The sequence below is a fragment of the Bombyx mandarina genome, chromosome 19, assembly GCF_030267445.1.
Source record: "Bombyx mandarina strain Sakado chromosome 19, ASM3026744v2".
Lineage (NCBI taxonomy): Eukaryota > Metazoa > Arthropoda > Insecta > Lepidoptera > Bombycidae > Bombyx > Bombyx mandarina.
Window position 1 is genome coordinate 12708124 of NC_143225.1, and position 22404 is coordinate 12730527.

At 39.4% G+C, this 22404-nt stretch overlaps 1 protein-coding gene across 1 annotated transcript; it reads left to right on the plus strand.

Annotated features, from left to right (window-relative positions):
* The first annotated feature begins 376 nt into the window (after positions 1 to 376).
* LOC114250411 (uncharacterized) lies at positions 377 to 16530 on the plus strand. The gene is made up of 10 exons (XM_028184271.2): positions 377 to 597; positions 679 to 961; positions 2094 to 2322; positions 9250 to 9413; positions 10850 to 10926; positions 12278 to 12360; positions 13257 to 13374; positions 13873 to 13976; positions 14362 to 14517; positions 15090 to 16530. The coding sequence occupies exons 1-10, from the start codon at positions 535 to 537 to the stop codon at positions 15589 to 15591; spliced, it is 1779 nt and encodes a 592-aa protein (XP_028040072.2). The 5' UTR covers positions 377 to 534; the 3' UTR covers positions 15592 to 16530.
* The last annotated feature ends 5874 nt before the right edge of the window (positions 16531 to 22404 follow it).

The window sequence follows — 22404 nt, forward strand, 5'->3', positions numbered from 1 at the left end:
TACTATCTAAGCTTCATGCTGGTGGTAGTTCAAATCGAAACGCAATGTAAAACAAGAATACGATGTCTGTGAAACTCTATGTAAAATCTATTTTAATTACTTTAGAAAATGCCCGAACACGTCAAAAATGCGCGAAAATCTGGATTATCTATATTCAGTTATCGAAACCTGATATTTTATAGGTACACGACATAAACGTGGAAACAAATTAATAAATCTTACTATTTCAATACTACAAATTGGTAATAAGTATTTTGTAATGTTTATGTAAGAAGAAGCATTTGTGTTAAGTTGACGTTAAATTAGAAGGGCGTCTTTCTTCGAATTGCCGTCCATAGACAAAAGAAACTGGTTTGGAAAAACCAGTTGTTTAAATGAATCGATTTTTGAACACCAACGACTAAGCTCTATTTACTGTTTGTCTATGAGTTTTCGTAAACATTCCGCCCGGACATGTGAATTTTGTTTGTTTTTATTTTTTATTTATTTCGAAAAATATATTCTTTTGTCTGCATTTAACATAAGTATTGCAAAATGTCCGGTTATTTGGACGTTAAGTATCCTTTTAGATCAAATCTGGGCTTGAATCCTTTTAAGGTATGTTAAATTACTACAAAATTAGTCATAAAATTGTATTGTTTTGAAAATTGTCTTTTTAAGCATGGATTTTTTCGTCAGTCTTGGAAGAGGCAGTGGTGTATCCTGAGGCCTAGTGCAACTAGTTCGGGGGGCTCGTTGGCGGTGTACTGTAACGAGGCTGGAGCGGCCGTGGGCTGTGTGGAATTACCATCTGGCTGCGTGGTCCGAAGGGCGAAGTCCCGCTCACGCCCTCACGCTTTCGCCGTGTTCTCTGCCAGGGAGCCTAATAAACCTATCGTTTTACTTGCCGCCTCCAATATTGAAGATGCTCAAACATGGATGGATAAGATTAAAAATTTATTAAACGATACGAGATTATTATGTGAGTCGAAACTACCTACATTTATTTAAAAAAAAAACCCTTCTAAATTTAAATTTCTTATTAAAAAAATCGTAAAGATTGTAATTTATCGATCAAAACTAATTAAAAACAACACACCTCATTGAAATTCATAGTTTTTTTTTTCAAAGAAATACTAAAGATTAGAAAGAACAAAGTAAAAAAAATTATAATTATCACTTTCAACTTAATAATAGTTTCCTTGACATCTATGTACAAATAAATTAAGGACACACATATTACCAGTTCATGACACATTAAATTAAGATTCAATTCTAATATACATATTATATTGTTCTCAAAGTGCAACATGCCATATATGTTATACAATAGTGCATGTATTTTGTTAGCTATAATTATAGATTGACTTCTGACGCATTTACAATTTAACATTAGGTATTTGACATTCTTAAAAGTAGCAAACAAAATCACTTTGATATATTTATTGTCACCAATATGAAGTCTGTCTCTCAATCAAATGTTTGAGGTTTGAGTTTGAGTATCACATTGTGTCTTTCAAGAAAGTCTCAAACTTAATTTTGGGTAAGACAGGCAAATGATCAAAAGACAGATTAAGACTAGTAATAATAATATTTGTTGTAAATATACTGTTTAATGGTTGTCTTCAAACTGGAATATATTATTGCCTCTTGACTGAAATGAGCAGTACAGGGTTACCAATCAGTGTGGCCTCCTTGTGCTCCTAACACTCCTACAGCTAATCTATACTAATATATAAATCTACAGTGGTTTTTAAGGATGTTCCGTTATAACAACTGAACCATGCAGCAGCGGTATCGGTAGGCAGCGGGTTGGCTCTGCCCCTGGTATTGCTGAAGTCCATGGGCGACGGTAACCACTCACCATCAGGTGGGCCGTATGCTCACCTACAAAGGCAATAAATAAAAAAATGCATTCGATTGACTTGAAACTTGGTATCCATGTAGAAAATACATGTACTTAATGGATAGGCTAATATTTATATGAGTGTTGGACTCCCTAATAATAATGACAATAAATAATAATGTTAATTTTAAATGCCCAGTGAAGCGGGCGAGTACGGCTAGTTTACTCATAAAGTAAGAAAATAGTGCAACTTTCATTCTGCTTTCAGCATCAAACACACCACTAAAAGATTCATACTCAGTAACGGTGGTCGCAACTGACTTATCACGGAAATGCGGTCTCCAAGATTCTGACAGCACAGTCACATTGTCGGCTCATGGCATTCTGGTAACGAGGACCAATAGTATTGGTACATTTGTTGAATGGAAACACATGCAAGAAGTCCTGTTGTGCAGTGAAAATGGACAGAAGAGCGAATGTCTGGTATCTGTGAATAGGTTAGTAGATTAAACACAGATTTTAGTTCATTTTCTTATATGATCCAAAACGAAGATATTAGGTAGAACTTTGGTTTGCTGTCTGGCAGTGGTTAGCTCAAAATACTACAAGAGTTTTATCCAGTCTGTGTTGTGGGGTAGGTAGCAATATTCTTAAATAACCAATACTTTAGCTGAACCCTGTCAGTTGGCATATCTACAGACCTTATGCATTAAATATGAGCATTGCATTTCTTCATAACCATAATACAGACACATATGTTAACCCTTTGCATTCCTAAGACTTTGTGTGTGTATGTGTGTGTGTTTGTTGTACCAGGTCCTAGCTATACACACATACCTATACATGTGGTAGACAGTGGACCTGCTAGTAAAAAAACAGATGTCCAATACATGTGAACTCTGGACCTCAAAGAGTTAATTCATGGTAGTTTATGTAAATAGTAATTACCAAATACAGGGTTGTTTAATTACATTATAAATAATCTGGGCCTAAGCTTTATCACTAACAAAAGGTAATTAAAATTTAATGGTCTCTAGAGACTTAACGTTTTTTATTGTATTTAAAATCTAAATTTTAATGTAAATAATTTACATTAAATAATATAGAATAGCAAAATATAGAACCAAAAGCATTAAGTAAAAGAACCACCAAAAGAAGTAACAGAAATTTTCCTACCTATGGCATGTTGCCATGCCAATAATGAATAATACTATTGGAGATATAATATACCCAAGGAGGTTTGACGTCAGGCGACAGGTCGTAACATTCATGACAAATCCCTATACAGCATGATAAGGACATGCTGAACTGACCCCACATTAAATATCGACCCATTAACGATGCTTTTAGGTACTTCAAGCACCGGTCAGCGTCCTCGCTGAACTCGTCGCTTGCGACAAAGGGCTCGACGAGTAAATTAACCCATAGATACAACCCACTGAGTTTCTTGTCGGATCTTCTCAGTGGGTCGCGTTTCCGATCCGGTGGTAGATTCTGCGAAGCACGGCTCTTGCTAGGGCCAGTGTCAGTAAATTCTCAGGTTGAACTCTTTAGCTCACTTACCGGTCCGTGTGTAGCTAGAATAGCCTTTTAATCTATCACCGATTAGGTCGGTAAAAAAAGACAAAAGAGTGGTAAATGGCGAGCGGAGTCATTGAACTTATTGACGTAAACCGTAGCATGTCCGTGTCTGTGTGAATTAAGGGTAAAGAGATCCCGGGATCTTTCTCAAAGCATCGAATTACAATAAAGAAGCGAGCGGGCCTGTCCGGAGAATTCAGCAATAGGGAATTATCATTACATAGTATAAAACAAAGTCGCTTTCTCTGTCCCTATATCCCTATGTATGCTTAAATCTTTAAATCTACGCAACATATTTTGATGCGGTTTTTTTTAATAGATAGAGTGATTGAAGAGGAAGGTTTATATGTATAATAACATCCATTAAATAGTGGAGAAATCAATAATAAATTACAGTTTCCGAAGCGAAGCAAAAGCGGGTCGCTAGTTCATTAATATTCTAGATGTTGCTGGGAGTCTCGTCAGGCCTAACTCAGCTTCCAGTTGATCTCTGAAGATATTGATGACAGCTCATAGACGCTAGGGTTAAGAACATTCGTGATTATAAATTAATCAAATATTTGGTGGCTATTTACCAGTTTAAATTGTGTACCCGAAGACGTGTGTTATCTTAGTCAATAGGGATGTGGCGCCGGTGTAGTGCGCTCCGCGGAAAATGCCATTGGGGTAGGCGATAAGCCGTAGAAGGCGAAATGCGATGCGACTTTGCCGGTTTTAAAGTAGTTAGTAGTCCGCTATTACCAATTTTTCAACGGGAATATGTAATTAACCAACCTAACAAGCCAATCAATTTGAAAATCGTCGTGGCATAAAGGATGAGACACCTAATGTATTTGCATCGAGCGATGTCCATCTTCAGATCCTGCAGACAGCTACAGATTATCCCAATGAACAATATTTTTTTATTGCTTAGATGAGTGGACGAGCTCACAGCCCACCTGGCGTTAAGTGGTTACTGGAGCCCATAGAATCTACGACGTAAATGCGCCACCCACTTTGAGATATCAGTTCTAAGGTCTCAAGTATAGTTACAACGGATGTGCCGCCCTTCAAACCGAACGCATTACTGCTTCACCGCAGAAATAGGCAGGGTGGTGGTACCTACCTGCGCGGACTCACAAGAGGTCCTACCACCAGTAAAACAGATTTAACACATATCACGAATGACTTCCGCGATGAAAAGCAGTAATTATTATCTTTGTCGTATCACTTTTGCCAGAGTGGTCGTCATTCAGTAGAATTGCTGTGGACAGATGTTATGATCCTCACGTGCAATCGCCACTCCTCCCGGTTTATGGTGAGTGTGGTACACTCATGTAAACCATTGCCAATGAGTAATAAAGATAAAATTCGCATTTTTTGATTTGCGCAATGACTCGTAGTTGTGGGAGCATTGTGAAGCGATTTTTTACTGGTGGTAGGACCTCTTGTGAGTCCGCGCGGGTAGGTACCACCGCCCTGCCTATTTCTGCCGTGAAGCAGTAATGCGTTTCGGTTTGAAGGGTGGGGCAGCCGTTGTAACTATACTGAGACCTTAGAACTTATATCTCAAGGTTGGTGGCGCATTTACGTTGTCGATGTCTACGGGCTCCAGTACACCTCCGTACTCCTTAACACCAGGTGGGCTGTGAGCTCGTCCACTCATCTAAGCAATAAAAAAAAAACCCGGGAACGTACTGAGTATTTCAATAATCACCATTAATCATCGGCAATGGCTGTCCTAATTTTACAAAAAAAATGTTGTTTAGAAACTAGCATGTTACAATTACAATTTTTTTTTGCCGTATAGTCGTGTCTCAATAGTCGACGAAAATTGCATTCGTTCGATGATGAATCCGACAGAACGTGACTCAAAACAAATAAAGATAATATAATATATCGGAAAATTTGTGAACACGTGTAACTAATGTACATATCATGTTAATCATGTTAACATTTTTTGGAAACATAATGTGTTTCTTTAATTGGCTCATGTTTGGGAAAAAATCCTCTGTACCCTGTGTCTAGTTAAATGCTGTTGAAACATTGTTGATTAAATAAATAAATAAATCACGTAAATTATGTTCCTATCGTTAATATACTAAATGTGTGAAAAGAAAACACGTACATGAAGAATTCTACAATTTAAGGTACACATAATGATAATGATATAATAATATCTAAGTTAAATTACCAATTAGTTTAATTTTGTGTTTATTATGATCGTACTTAAAGCCGCGGTTCGAAAACTACAGTTTTGGTTTTCTAATTTCTGTTTTTTTTTTTATTGCTTAGATGGGTGGACCAGCTCACAGCCCACCTGATGTTAAGTGGTTACTGGAGCCCATAGACATCTACGATGTAAATGCGCCACCCACCTTGAGATATCAGTTCTAAGGTCTCAGTATAGTTACAACGGCTGCCCCACTCTTTAAACCGAAACGCATTACTGCTTCACGGCAGAAATAGTTCAGTACTTCAGTTGTTATGTATCGTAATTTTAATATTATACTAACGGTTAAAGTGGTATTGACGTGTGATGCGTAGAGAGAAGATGCATGTGAATAGAAGATGTATGGAAATGCTAGTGCAAGGTAGAGGGGAAAGAGGTCCATCGAAGAAGACATGGATGGAGTGTGAATGACGATATGACAAAGAGAGGAGTGAGTGTTGAGATGACGGTTGATAGAAAAGAATGGAAGAGAAAAATTAGCTGTGCCGACCCCACCTAGTAGGATAAGGTGGAGAAAATAGAAGACTATCGCCTTTTTTATTGTTCGAGCCGGCAGACGAACGTACAGCCCATTTAATGGTAAGAGGTTACCGTCACTCATGGACGTCAGTAATGCCAGCGACAGAGGTAAATCGCTGCATATCGCCAAATTCTATAAAAAAAAAAAGTTGTTCTTGTTGTTATATTCTTGATGTTTATGTACGTTTTACCTCTTTATTATCCATTCGTTGCACACATCCTAGTTTGTATGTTTTGCAACAGTGTTGTTTTACTGCTAAATAAAAAGCCACTTACTGATGCGTGCTAGAAAATTACTTCACCCCTACTGTTCGTAAACACTATCCATAAATAATATATTGTACGCAAAAAAAAATTACTGTAATAAAAAAAACAAAAATACAATAATTAAAATATGAAAACGTTAGTATTTAGAAAGTACATAAAGAAATGCTATGTAATGTTTTTGAGTAAATTAACTCAAAAAATAATAAGAAATGAAAATAAAATAAAGAATACTCCTTAGGTGGTGGACGAGCTCACAGCCCACAGCCAACCTGGTGTTAAGTGGTTACCGGAGCCCATAGACATCTACAACGTAAAGCCGTCACCCACCTTGAGATATGAGTTCTAAACAACGGCTGCCACACCCTTCAAACCGAAACGCATTACTGCTTCACGGCAGAAATAGGCAGGGTGGTGGTTCCTACCCGTGCGGACTCACCAGAAACCCTAACTACGTGTATTGGATTTGATAATTATTTAATACAAACCTGTGGACTCCTCCGACTACGCAAGTGAACAGGAATATGATTTCATCTCATTTTTACCGACGCCCCGCCCGTCATAGGAGCAGAGAGAGAGGCTCGGCGAGCGAATTAACCCATAGACACAGCCCACTGAGTTTCACGGCCGGATCTTCTCAGTGGGTCGCGTTTCGGTCGCGACCCGGTGGTAGATTCTGCGAAGCACGACTCTTGCTAGGGTTAGTGTTAGCAACAACGTCAGGTTTGAGCCCAGTGAGCTCACCTACTCGCCCGGTGACGCTGATATGGTCTCAGAAGACCATCAACTTAAGTAGGGAAAAAAAGGAGCAGAGTTCATTCACACTAAAATCAAACCCGCAAAATTATAATTTGCGTAATTACTGGTGGTAGGACCTCTTGCGAGTCCGCACGAGCAGGTACCACCACCCTGGCTATTTCTGCCGTGAAGCAGTAATGCGTTTCGATTTGAAGGGTGAAGCAGCCGTTGTAACTATACTTGAGACCTTAGACTTATATCTCAGGGTGGGTGGCGCATTTGCGTGGTAGATGTCTATGGGCTCCAGTAACCAGTTAACACCAGGAGTGCTGTGAGCTCGTCCAACCATCTAAGCAATAAAAAATAAAATAAAAACGACCTATTAGTCTTTTTCCATAATGATAAGTAAGTATTTTGTATTATAATGCAATATAATAGCAATTTTATAATTGGCTGTCGGAATTCGAATTTACAGCGTGACTGACTAATAACGCAACTATCATTATATACGTAATCTGTTTTCAAAGTACATTAGTAATGTTTGCTGTGATATTGATAATTGCTTTGATCATTCGAACAAGAAATGAAAATTTAGCTGTTGTAGGTATGTGCAAGCAGGCTCAGACGCAATCACCTTTACTGTTTACATTAATGTAACGGTTTGACTGCGTGACGTCGGTCTGGAATAGTAAAATTTTCCGATCCGGTAGTAGATTCATCCGCAAAGCAGCTGCTCTCGAGTTGATAGGTCTCCTTCGGAGGCGCTCGGGTAACTGTTAGCAAGTCCCACCTCTCCTGACTAAGCCTTGCTCGTCCACCTACCCCGGTGAAAAGGAAAAGGCCTCACGGCCACCAGTAATCCTTCAATCATAAAAAACAAAATTGTAACACTATCTCTTCCCTATGGTTTCATAAAAGGAGATTAGTAGTCACCGAGGGATGTACAGAGAATCAGAGAACTCGCAAAGTCATTAATGTAGTATCAACTTTATTATGATATTAAATTATTTTGTTAAAGACAGCTCTATACGCGTTACAGTGCGCACGATGGAAATTTGTAGAAGAAACTTCTAGAGCTTTTCCAAAATCCTTTTGTAGTTGTTGTTTTTTTTTTTAAAACCTAACCCTAGCATTGTCATTCTGCCATCCGTCCGCACGTAACATGATATTTTTATCAAACTATGTATTGTACAATATATTTATTAAAAAAACGTAAATTTCTATGTAGTTTCCTTAAGTTAACGGAATCAACAATAAGATCTGCCTAAGTTTCATGGAAACATTCCAATGCAAATTGTGAAAATAGAGTCAATATACAAATACATACAGTAAATAAAATCACTTATTAGGGGAATTGGATGCAGCTATTGAAATAATGTATAATAGTAAATATGAAATTGATTAATGTGATAGTTTACAACCCTAATAATGTCACATAATAATAATGTAAACAAGTGTAGTAGATTTGCTTCGAAGGATCCTTTTTTAGTACCTATTCAAATACATACCATGTATTTGACGCACACACGCATGCATACTATTTATTGTCAAACTTTTGTTCTTGACGTCTGTGGTCAAATTGAGAATAGATTAAATATTGTTTGTCATGATTAATATTTTTTTTATAGTGTAGCCTTGGCGAAATTTGTGATTATAGAAGTATAAATTACAATCATAATAGTGTACAAACTTACAATTCCAATTAATTATAGTCGAATTTCGACTACTGCGGGACCTCTAGTTCTAATAAAAGGACGTGTCCACAGAACACTATCACTTGTTTAATAAACAATACTCGCTCATCTTATTTGGACGGCTATACAAACATAACCATATATATGAGCATTTCTCAAAATTTTTGACCGTATTTAAAAAATCATATATAATATGTATATTTAGGACATATTATGTTAAATGCAGCAAGGTAAATCTAGACATTCTGAATTTCCGATTGGTTTTTTTGTTTTAATAGAGTTTTTATACAAAAAACCTGTAAAATTAGTTAGGGACGAAATAAAAATTCTTATTTTGTTACTTGGAAATGTGTGAAAACCATAAAGAAACACGCAGACTGTATTATAAATATACAGCACAAAAATCCATATTTCAGTAAGTCTCCCCACGGCAGCGGCGACTTGAAGTTCGCGTCACCCCTAGCATGCGAGCTGGTGTCCGCGTTACGCGCAGCCCTACACCGCAAGGCGCGGCTCGGCGCCAAGCTCAGCAAGAGCGAGGGCGATCTGAGGTCGGCCAAGTGCAGCGACAGCGACCTGGGTAAGTACAATAGTATATTACGCACCGAGGGAGAAAAGTAGGACATTCACGGCGAGGGTGACAATCGCGAGTGGGGATGTTCTACTTTTCTACCTAGGTGCTTATACAATTTTTAAGCTATTGCATAGATTTTATCGCGGGCCTTGAGCGCGGCTTGAGAGCGGAATCATGAAATTTTATAACGAAAAAAACCTTACACCCCTCACTCCGCCTACCATGTAGATCGCGTTCAACACATTCACACGTTGCGCGTGTGTAGTGTTTGTGAATAAGCGCGTGGCGTGACGTCACACTGCATGCGCATCATGAAAAGTCTGCCCATCTCTCTCTCGCGCGGTCTAGCTTATGAGTATGAAGGGGACAGTTAAGATTTTGCTTTTATTAATGTTTAATATTATATTAAATTATCATTGTCTAATTATAATTGCATAAGTTGATAAAAAATGCTATGCAATAGCGGCAGTTCCCGAGTGCCACACCTTTTTTTCGACCGGGATTCAACTCTCCGAGAGAATAGGGTACTTTTGTCCCGCGTGCCAGGGACTAAAAGCGATTCTCTCCGAGAGAATAGGGTACTTTTGTCCCGCGTGCCAGGGACTAAAAGCGATTCTCTCCGAGAGAATAGGGTACATTTGTCCCGCGTGCCAGGGACTAAAAGCGATTCTCTCCGAGCGAATAGGGTACTTTTGTCCCGCGTGCCAGGGACTAAAAGCGATTCTCTCCGAGAGAATAGGGCACTTTTGTCCCGCATGCCAGGGACTAAAAGCGAACTTTTCAAAAAAAGAAAATAAAAAGAAAAAAATATTCCAGTGTGCTTAGTGCGAGCGTCTTAACGTTCTCGATAGCGTAAAAGTTAACTCAAATTCGTATGAAGCTGGAACGTTTGCCTAGGTTTGCCGATAAGGACCTTGCTCCGATTGCATACAAATTTGGTTATTCACAGCCATAAAAGAAAGGGTTCCATCCAGTCTCAAATCTTCGCGTTTTCCTGATCGGGTTGCCTTATACTTTCAGGCACAAATATTGACGATACCCGATTCTGTAGACCGAATGGTAAGCAGTCGACGTCGCTCAAAGCACGTCATTACAGATCCTCCCGATCCATTAACGGTGCTTTTAGGCACCACAAGCACCGTTCACCGTCCTCGTCGAACCCGTCGCTTGCGACAAAGGGCTCGACGAGCGAATTAACCCATAGACACAGCCCACTGAGTTTCTCGTCGGATCTTCTCAGTGGATCGCGTTTGCGATCCGGTGGTAGATTCTGCGAAGCACTACTATTGCTAGGGTCAGTGTTAGCAACACTCCGGTTTGAGCCCCGTGAGTTTCTCACCTACTAGTTAAGGTTACGCTGAAATAGCCTCTCAAGGCTATCAGCTTAGGTAGGGAAAACGACGTACATACATATATGTGTAAATATAAAATGCATATTTCAGGGGAGATCCGTCGCAGCAGCTGGTACAGCGGTCCCTCGGAGGTCTCCTTAGATGACATGGATCTGATCATGTCCAAGGTGAGTATTGTTCTGCGGCGCACCGAGGTGTAGCCCGAGGGCCTCACGGGAACAGGACGGTCATTGAAATGTATGAGGAGGATTGTGTCCAACTCTCGTCTTTGGAGTGGATTTTGTCAACATCTTGTGCATCTATATTGGATTGTTTTGAATATGAAGGTAGTTTTGTATACCTTATGAAATTAAAACATAAATTCATACGATTAGTTAAACAAATGAATAGAATTATGTGATAGCGGTAGAGGACGCATTGTAAGCTTGCACGGGTAGGTACCGTACCACCTCTTGCTGCCTCAAAGCAGTAATGCACTTCGGCTTGAAGGATGGGTCAGTCGTTGCACAGTACAGTTGAGGTTCCGATCTCACGTCTCGGGGCCACGACATTCGCGTTTTGACGTCGGTGGGCTCCGATAGTCACTCAGTACCCGGTGGGTCATGAGATAGTTACTAAAAAAATACATTTACATATATCTATACTAAATATATAAATATACAGTGGTTTTTAAGGATGTTCTGTTATAATTACTGAACCATGCATCCGATTGACTTGAAACTTGGTATCCATGTAGAAAATACATGTGCTTAATGGATAGGCTAATATTTATATGAGTGTTGGACTCCCTAATAATAATAATGACAATAAATAATAATAATGTTAATTTAAAACGCCCAGCGAAGCGGACGAGTACGGCTAGTCTTAACATAAATTCGTATTTCCGCATACTTGTATTAAATCTGTTTTATATTTTCGTCTTGGATGCAGTTCAGTAAAACTTTATTTAATGTGATTTTTAATCTGAACTAGGAAATCAGTATTTCTTTTTAATATCTGTACCAAAGTATTTTCTTTAGTTTTTGCGAGTCCCGAAATCCAAATCTGACCTCAAAGTATTGTTCGTTCGTTCTGTGTGTAGTTACATACTCAAATATCGACGAGTCAATGCCTCAGTCCTCCGCGACCACTGAAGCTTGAAAGTATTTAAAACATTTGAAATAATATATGATGATAATAATATGATATATGAATTTTACTGGTGGTAGGACCTCTTGTGAATCCGCACGGGTAGGTACCACCACCCTGCCTATTTCTGCCGTGAAGCAGTAATGCGTTTCGATTTGAACCCTTCAAGCCGTTGTAACTATACTTGAGCCTTAGAACTTATATCTCGATGTTGGTGGCGCATTTACGTTGTACATGTCTATAGGCTCCAGTAACCACTTAACACCAGGTGGGCTGTTAGGTCGTCCACCCATCTAAGCAATATATATATAACGACAATAAAAAAAATCGTATGATTAAGCTGCGAGCGTAGTTTCGATTGTACCTGTAGCGCGGTTGTGATGTGTCCAGGACTACAAGTGTATCCCGTCCGGTCAGCTGTCCCGCTGCAGCGCCGCCGGACACCTGGCGCAGCACGCGCCCCTGGACCACAGGTCGGGAGACTCTCTTATCTCTATTGGAGGGGGGTTGGGGGGGTCTTTAACTCTCTGCTGGGGGGGCTTGAGTTACTGCTTCGTTAAGTTTACTACGCCGGTTGAGGTAACTACGTTTGAAAGCATTGATTATGTTAGTCAATTGGGTCGCCAATCAAGCCACCACCCTGCGTATTTCTGCGGCAAAGCATACGTGTTGGTCAATGGTCACAGTGGTTCACAGCCAATGAATAGTATGATTGGGAGTTTATAGCTTCAGATTTGGCGACATTTAAGTGATTGTGCCCTTGGTCTCTGACAACTATTGTTAAGTGGGCCGTTCGCTCAGCTAGCCATGCATCAGGTTATCATTAAATCTGTTTATCAATAGACGTCCCGTAATCTCTATGGGGTGTATGGGAACCGCTAAGAATTGTAAATCGTACAATAATGCAGAAAACTAGTGTTAATGTAAATTATTTTAATAATTTGTATTCTGATGAAGGTGTCGTGATTAGTATTTGTAATCTGCACATAAAAAAGTAGAGTTAACAAAAAAAAAAAAATACATGTGAGCAATTCACACGTGGTAGAAGTGAAACCTTCAAAAATTAAAATACGATTATCCTAAATGTAGTGTAAAATTTTGTTATTAGTAAATAATTGTAAATCATCCTTTATAATATGAGGTAGCGCCCTCTGTGAATTGATATTTTAACTTCACGTATAATCCTAAATTAAAATTCACTACAAGAGCTTTCATACACACGTTAGTATTAAAAATTCTTATAGATGGCGCTGTATTAAAAAAACACAATGGACTTATTTTTTCGTTTCACCGAATTTGGAATCACGATTCTAAAGAAGTCAGGCGAGGTGCGTTCGGTGTGCTCATGCAGATGTATGTGGTTCCGCAGCGCGTGCGACCGGCGCTCCGTCGCGTCGGTGTCGTCCGGCGTGTACGAGGAGATACCGGAGCCGCCCGCGCTCTACTGCGCCATGGGCAGGGGACCGCGGGCCACACCGCTGCACGAGGTAAGTCCGCGCCGTCCCTACTAGTGGGGGGTGAGAGGACCCTCATGCCTAACGTGACCAATTTTTTTTCGTGTCAAAGCGTTACGCCTACGGAATTTCGTATATAAATAAATACATATATCGTCTTCTCGCATTAAAACTGTATAATCTCAAAACTTACTAATTTTACAGGAAAGTGTTTTAAAGGTTTAACCTGTGATATATTAATATTAATCATCTTTGCAAGATTTATTTTTTATTTTTAACCAGTTACATTACCTATATTTTGACTACTATTAACAAAATTAATACATAATTTTATCTTACTTTAAAAGACAGATAATGTAACTGGTAAAAAATAAAAAATTTATGCTGCAAAGATGATTACTATTAAATATATCACATGTTAAACCTTTAAAACACTCTCCTGTAAAATTAGTAAGTTTTGAGATTATACAGTTTTAATGCGAGAAGACGATATCTCATAAAAAAGTGTGTATCGTTTCTGTCCGTTTCCAGATGAAGAAGCTGAGCGTGGATGAGCCCACGTACGAGAGCATAGCCGAGTGCGGGTACGCGACCCTGCGCCGCGCCCGCGGACACCCGCCCCCCCTGCCCCCCAGGTACACACGGTCGGGAGTATACCACCCCAACCACCCCTCCCTCCTCACAATGTGCACCCGGTCTTGGTGCTGAGGGGGACCGACCCACACGATCTAGTACAGATGTCGCGGTCACGATCGTAGTAACGAGTTGTGGAACGAGGTTGTCTCTCAGTACTACTATCAAAACTAAACAATATGTATTGATTGATCGACTTGTGGCGACTGCAGTTTGTAAATGAATCGAATTAAAACTACAGCTGAACAACTGTCGAGTGAGATTAATCAATCATCAATCAATCAATAGAGACCTTAGAACTTATATCTCAAGGTGGGTGGCGGCATTTACGCTGTAGATATCTATGGGCTCCAGTAACCATTTAACACCAGCTCCGCATTGGTCCAGGTGCCTGAAGACTGGCGAGCCTTGGAGCGCGCGCCCCCAGCTGGTGTCGCGGCACTCCTCGCTGAGCGCGCTGCCGGGCGCCCCGCCGCACACCCTCACGCACACCCTCACCCTGCCGCGCCGGGACAAGCACAAGCAACCCTTCAGCGTCTTCAGGTACGCACCCCGCCCGGAAATGATCATGGTCATTGTCATTGACACTTTTTCAGTGGACTTTTTGGAAGATCCCGAGAAGTTACGTCCAGCGGCTTTGTCTCATTTTCCAACATTTGTGCACTTTCACAGATAATAAACAGTTAATAAACCACCGTTATTATACATTTAAACCTGAAGAAACACTAAATAGATAAAATAAAACAAATCACACAACTTCACTCCTCGCGTTCCCGCCAAAAAGTCCGTTGGGAACCCGGACGCCTTTGTTTTGTAATCATAGGTAATGACATATTTTGACATTTTCGCCACAGAGTATAAAAAATCCGCAATGTCGGAAAGGCAAAGGAATGTTTTCATATTCTTCGGCGTCACCACAACATTTTTAGTTTTTAATTATTTACTTCCAAATTAAGTAATATAATATTATAAGAATTACATATTTTAACTCAGAATTGAAAAATAAAGAAACGGTATTTTTATTTCATGCATGTTAATTTTTTGAAATGTCATCAACTATAACCACGTGACGTCATGTTTATGACATCAAACTATACATTTTTTTTATTCTTCAGAAAACGACTAAAAAGCGACTCGCGCGTCGTGGGCTCGCCCAAATCCGAAACCCCCAAAGACAACAAGGACATTCAGCCCAAAAAGAAACGATTCGACTTCGCCCCCACCCGGGACATACTCAAGAGCTTCAAGGTGAGCCGCAAGGTCAAGAGCCAGAAGGCGGCGCCCGGCCTCGGCCACGTCGAGACCAAAAGCTGCGAGTTCTTGGACGAGACCGAGCACGTGGCCACCAGCCGCTGCTCCAAGTCGGTCGAGTGTCTGGAGGGCAACGACGAATACCTGGACGACTTCGAAGCGGACCTCTCGATACAGTTCAATGAGAAAGCAATAGAGGCGCTGTCGCTGCCGCAGGAGATCGTGGACTTGCTGCTCAGCATCAAGGAGTGCGAGGTGAGACTCAGGGACGATGAGAGTGAGTACGTCCCCATGACCCCCGCAGCGCCGCCCCCCGCCATGGAACATCACTACATAGTGATGTCGCCGAAGTCCAACCTCGCTTGAGGCCAGCCGCCGCGAATCCACGACCGTTGTATCGATAAAGGGCGTTCTAGCCATTAAGACCACAACACTCTCGTAATTCGACGTTCATTGTTGTATTTAACTAACAAAATACTCTCGTTCGAATCTTTATCGATTAAGTTTCCTTGTATTATTAATTTAAGGCGTCTAGATATCGATAGTTTTTTGCGGAACGCTCTCTTCGGACTCGATAAGTTTTTTATCGATAGTATTATTGTTTCAAACTGAAATATCAGTATTTAAATTGGCTTATAGATCTCAAAACATAATAATAAGACTCGTTATGTATTATATAAGTAAAATAGCATAACGCAAACATTGATCCAAAATATCGATTGGATTTTATATCATCGTAATGTGTGATGACTTTGAAAATGTGAAAATGAAACGTATCGTCTTCGTCATAAAGATGTTTTTCGTTTAATACTCGGTGAATGATACAATTAATTTACTACGGCCTAACATATCTTAAAAAATTTATCTAATAATTTTTATTGAACAATTATTTTTGATAATTAGCGAACATGTGTAAACTTAGTTACATTATATTAGAATAATATTTACCAAAAAGGAAAAATTACAACCGACGTATTAACAATATTTTTTACAGTAAATTTTTTTTTAAGTATGTTATCCGAGGTTTTTAGTGTTTGACCATTGTTTTACTGGTGGTAGGACCTCTTATGAGTCCGCGCGGGTAGGTACCACCATCCTGCCTGTTTCTGCCGTGAAGCAATAATGCGTTTCGGTTTGAAGGATGGGGCAGCCGTTGTACTGTTACAAGTGAGACCTTAGTACTCATGTCTCAAGGTGGGTGGCGGCATTTACATTGTAGATGTCTGGGCTCCGGTAACCACTCAACACCAAGTGGGCCGTCAGCTCGTCCGCACATCTAAGGAATAAAATAAAAAATAAATAAATTGTCTGTCTCTTCAACATAATGTAATATTGAATGAATATGAAGGATAAATATATCACGAATAGCTGATCACTGCCAAAAATAGGTTTAAGAGCTCATAGTCCGGGAGCTAGTTGACGCCGAGCCGAATGTAAAGGGCGATTGTCTTCTACCCTCACAGTTCGTTTTGTTTTGGAATATGTTTGTAGCGCGTGTCTAGTCAAGTAGCGGGGGGCGCCGCCGGCTCTCGGCCTACAGCGGGGGAACAATGTCGTAAGACTGAAAGAAAAGACTAATGGCGTGTAAAGTGATGTTGTTATTTAGAAATAACTTTGTACGGAACCCTGAAAGTTTTGTGTGAGCTTGTCTGCGCGCGTGTCTGAAAGCTTTTTATTACGAAACGTGAATTTAATGAGGCGGCCCGTAACAATTGTAGCGTAATATAGTGAAGAAACAATTAATTTGGAAATTAATTATAAAAAGTATAACTTCATTTTGCACTAGCTGCATTATAAAATATTAGTTCGTTGATATGAAATGGAATTGTTGTGGAAGTATTTTCTAAATGTCTCTCTCGATGGATGGATGGTTCGACTCGCGATTGAACCGTCTCTGAATAAATATTTAATTGAACGTTAACCAAAATAATGATTGCATTTTAATTTTTCTATTTTATAATCAGAAACGCGTCGACGAAATAATAATCGTTATATAAACATAGACTGTATTGTATCAACAGTATAATATTTACGCGGCCCAAAAATGTTGTAAAATACATTTAATGAGTTTATGACGATTAGCAAATGTCATTAATTAAGTTGTGAATATCATCGTTCGATTTCGTTTTGTTGCCATATGTTGATATCGCGGTGTTGCAAGCTTTGAAATAAATAAGTTGTTTAATTTTTTTTTTAACGATATTAAATTGGCATCTCTACCAAAATAACGTATTCGTGTGACTTATTAAAATGTTTGTACTTGTTACAGTTACAATTATTATAAATATTAGAATATAATATCTAAGATGTTCGTGTAGATATCGAGCTATTATAGATTCGTCGCGACTAAGACTGACCCATTTTCGCTGTTTTCCTGTGTTCACGGTTAGGGGTCTGTATGCTTAGTGCGAGTTTCTTAACGTTCTCGATAGCGTAAAAGTTAACCCGATGCAACTGGTGGTAGGACCTCTTGTGTGTCCGCGCGGGTAGGTACCACCACCCTGCCTATTTCTGCCGTGAAGCAGTAATGCGTTTCGGTTTGAAGGGTGGGGCAGCCGTTGTAACTATACTGAGATCTTAGAACTTATATCTCAAGATGGGTGGCGCATTTACGTTGTAGATGTCTATGGGCTCCAGTAACCACTTAACACCAGGTGGGCTGTGAGCTCGTCCAACCATCTAAGCAAAAAAAAAAAAAAAATTGTATGCAGTTGGAACAGCGCCCCTAGCGGCAAACGTACGCAAACGATCCCATTACATACACAAATATGAGTTAACTTTTACGCTATCGAGAACGTTAAAAAACTCGCACTAATCACAGTTGATAATTTATAAGCTTTATGAACTGCACACTGCAACGCTCGCTCAAGCGGTTTACTTGTTCGTAAATGTAGGCCAATAAAAAATGAGGTCGTTCTCAACTGTGGGACGTGACCTTGAGTTTGAGGCAGCAATACGGCGACCGAATGAATCTCTTTTAGTATCTTTAAATTAGGGCATTATCTTTATATATATTTACTATATTTTTAATTGTTAAGTATCGCGCTCATATTGCCGCATTTGTGACGTAACGCGGGCGGGGATAAGGAGGGTTGGTGGGCGTGCTGACCAATCAGGAATTAGCTTATAAAATACATATTATATTAATGTCGCGCTCATAGCTTCGCGGCAGCGGGAACCAATGACAAGGGTTAAATTTTGCGGCATGTTGTGACGTAACGCGGGCGGGGATGAGGGGGGTTGGGGGTTCGCGCAGACCAATCAGCAATTAGCTTATAAAACACATATGTTAATATAGCTTTAAATTTTATTTGTGGTTTATGAAACGTCGTTCGACCTTTTTGGGGATAATTAGAATAATTTATTACTAATAAATAAATTATATACGACGTTTATATTATGTATTACGATTTTTTGGTAAAGGTAACAAACACTAAAAGACTAGGCAATTCACGTGTGTCTCAAAAAGACTAAAGATAAAAGCATTCTCCTGTGTTACGGGTGTAACAGAGGAGTTGCCTTTCACAAACACATTGTAGAATCATCTGGCTTATTGACTACATCATCAACACGGAAAGCTGTTGTTGGAATTTCTCAAAAGAATAGACAATTGATACCACTGACTGAATTCAGTTAGTATCTCTGACGTCACAATTCATTATATTGTGATTTGGTGATTGTAAGTATGACACATATCCTTTACATAGGAGTAATGTCTAATAATAAAATCTATGTGATTCGCTGGTACTTTAAGATACGTTACTTAAGGTTCTTGGTGGGGACTGAAGTGCTCTCTTCGTACAAGGGAGTGTTAGGGTAAGTTTGAACATTGACGTCATAGCATGCTAGTGCGCTCTCTCTCTCTCTTTCCTCTCTCTCTAGCATGAAAGAAAAATACCTCCAATTTCCTCAGCTGTGCAAATATTTCTATATAATTAATGAAAAGGTCCTTTAATAGTTACCGGAAACCGAACAATGTTACAAATAAATTGTTTTCTATAAAAAAAACTTTTCAATGCCTTTGTATTTCAAGGTATGTTGCGAAGTGGATTTAACATTTGCAAATAAGGTAACCGGCCTAAGGTAAAATGGAAAGATAGATAAAAACCGTTATGGGAAATTGGTGCTTGTTTGGTTTTTTTTTTCGTCACAGGTTCCATGATTTGTTCATTGTGGTTCGCATAAGGCTGATTTAGGTAAATTCGTTGTAATTATAAAATTGATGTTAAAAGATTACCGTTACCGACTAAGTACATGTTTTGTGCAACTGGTGTAAGAGAGCATAAATTAACTTCGGCTTTCCAATGTGACCCTTGACGATTTAAACTAAATAAAATAAATGCATAACCTATAGTAAAGATTTGACAGTCGTATGACAGTGACGGTGCTGTTAGCCGAGTTATTAGCCAAATATGGGTGATCGCCTCATATTTAAAGCTTGTAGTGATATAAACGTGGCGGCTATTTGTGGTCGCTTCGATAAATCGATCTTATGATAATTGATTTAGAGCTCTAAGCTGTTAGATGTGTTTGTTTGCTTGGGGGTGACGTCAGTGTGCTTAGTGCGAGTTTTTTAACGCTCTCGATAGCGTAAAAGTTAACACAAGTGTTGTATGGAGTTGGAAAAGCGTTTGCCGCCAGAATTTAAAAAAAAAACTCGCAATAAGCACTGAGTTCGTGTAGCACTGAAGATAACGTCGCTTTGTTGACATAATCAATTTTGAATCTCATTAATCAATAAAAAAGTATGACGCTACCTTCAGACTGAGCTCAAAGCGAAATTATATATTAACGATTAAAAGGGCTAATGCGCAGTAGTTTCGCTTTAAAATTTCTCACATTTTTTTGTTTTGTACTTAAAAAAAAATCTTATCAAATTATATGTAACGTTCCTAATTTTCTTTTCTTCATCACAATATGTTACCATATAATATTAGAAAGTAGCTTTGTTTAGTTTAAATTTAATAAAGTGTTAGTAGTTAGCGTAATTATGTAATGTAAAAGCGAGTGTGTTCCGCGTCGGTCGGGCGCGATCTGGACACTTCGGCGCCGCTCTGGAGTGTCCGGGAGTGTTCGGGAGGGTCCGGGATTGTCCGGTCGTCTCCGGTCGACCTCCTTGTTGCGTTACGTACTTACGACGAGGAGAGAATATTTTAAGTTTATAATTTTCGGCAGCTCATTGGAATTGGAAAAGACTTTTATTTATTGTAGTCAACGATAGTGACATTGTGTTTATGCAAATAAAGTTTCGTATGAATATATTGGTTTTTGTTTTTCTTAAAATATGGAGTTGGTTGGTTTGTTGTTAATGAACAGTTGAGTCTGCGGTGCTTGCAAGCTTGTCGTGTGACGATATAATTGTAGTCCATAGACAACAAAATGAATGTTGCCACTGTTTTACCTACGTTTGCCGCTTGGAGCGCTGTTCCAACTGCATACACATTCGAGTTAACTTTTACGCTATCGTGAACGTTAAAAAACTCTCACTAAGCACACTGAAACGTAAGGTTGAGGTCGCTATTGTATTGTTTAGTAGCGTACCTCCGGGAGTAGACGCCGCTTTGAGGCAGGATGTCTCACGTCACAAACCACTGCACTCCGTCTCCAGTAGGTCTTCGGCGATTTTTTTTTTATTGCTTAGATGGTTGGACGAGCTCACAGCCCACCTGGTGTTAAGTGGTTACTGGAGCCCATAGACATCCACAACGCAAATGCGCCACCCATCTTGAGATATAAGTTCTAAGGTCTCAGTATAGTTACAACGGCTGCCCCGCCCTTCAAGCCGAAATGCATTACTGCTTAACGGCAGAAATAGGAGGGGTGGTGGTACCTACCCGTGCGGACGCACATGAGGTCCTACCACCAGATTAAGTCAAGGATCGCATTATAATACAAGTTTGATAACATGACACCTTAGATCTGGAGAGTATTAAGCGGTAGGCAGCGGCTTGGCTCTGACCCTGGCATTGCTGATGTCCATGAGCGACGGTAACCATTCACCATCAGGTAGACCGTGCACTAGTCTGCCTGCACGGGCAATAAAAATTATATTGTTAATGGCGAAAATACTGAGAAGTTCAAAACAGTTAACCTGTGTGAGCATTTTTTAAATGCATTATGTTTTACATTTAGTTTGAAATGAACCATAAAAGAAATAACTTACTTTGTTACTATGAGTATTGAGTTGGTTGATATAGCCGTTATAAGGGTACTGGTATGGAAAGTTGTATTAAGCTTGCATATATTTATACAAGATTCAAACAAAACGATTCGGACCATAGATGCATTGCATAAAGTAATCGGTTACATAAAAAAATCGGACCATCGGTTTACCGAGTAACTTCAGTCGCTCGGTGGGAGATCTTCTCTTTGTCGTTACCTCCACAAGGACCACTGCAATGAGGCTGTTTTTTCCCGGTAGTCTTAGGGTCTAGTCCAGTTAGACTGTATGGTGTGCGTAACACAAGAACGACAGCAATATTGTAGTATGTGGCACGTCTGGGTACAAAGGTCAAAGTTAGAGGGGTCCTTTCACACGTTGTACGCTTTACGACTCATCGGTGGGCCCAGCGTACTGTTTTCCCAGACCCAGTCGGGCCAAGCCAAAATCAGGCTATCAGTAATCTTTATTAACTTGAGATTTACATTCTAAAATTTATAAAATGCGATAATTTGCACGGAAGATAATTAGTAACTTTTGCAGTCTAGTTTGAATATTTTAAAAGGCTCATAGGTTAACCTCATGGCTCGAGTTGTGTAAGATAAGGCTCATCGGTGAGCACCGTGGCCTGAATGAAAATGCTCAGTTTTTCATATGGCGTTGAACGTGTTAATAAAACAAGAGATTAGCGTCAAATGCTTTATTCTTAATGCTTTTATTTATTCGCTTCGCTTCGAAACCCTAAACAAATTATCACAAAAATTCTATCAGTGCTTTTCATTGTACATAATTATTTTGATCGCTTTAATCATAATAATATTCAAAACATTTGTCTCTTAATTAAATAAAATATATCATAATAAAAGATGAATACAATTTGGTAAATTTTTTTTTGATAAGATTTCCACTTCCTTACTGTTATATGAGACATGTTGCATTAAGATTTAGTCTGAGATAAATTGAATACTAAAAAAGCCGCATTAAAACTAAAAATAATATTATCTTTATTTTACTGACTG

Bases quoted from the DNA above. Each gene is read 5' to 3' on its own strand.
- LOC114250411 (XM_028184271.2), top strand. From the start codon at position 535: ATGTCCGGTTATTTGGACGTTAAGTATCCTTTTAGATCAAATCTGGGC. The intron at 598-678 runs GTATGTTAAATT...TTTTTTCGTCAG, and splicing joins TGGGCTTGAATCCTTTTAAG to TCTTGGAAGAGGCAGTGGTG. The intron at 2,323-9,249 runs GTTAGTAGATTA...TCCATATTTCAG, and splicing joins TGTCTGGTATCTGTGAATAG to TAAGTCTCCCCACGGCAGCG.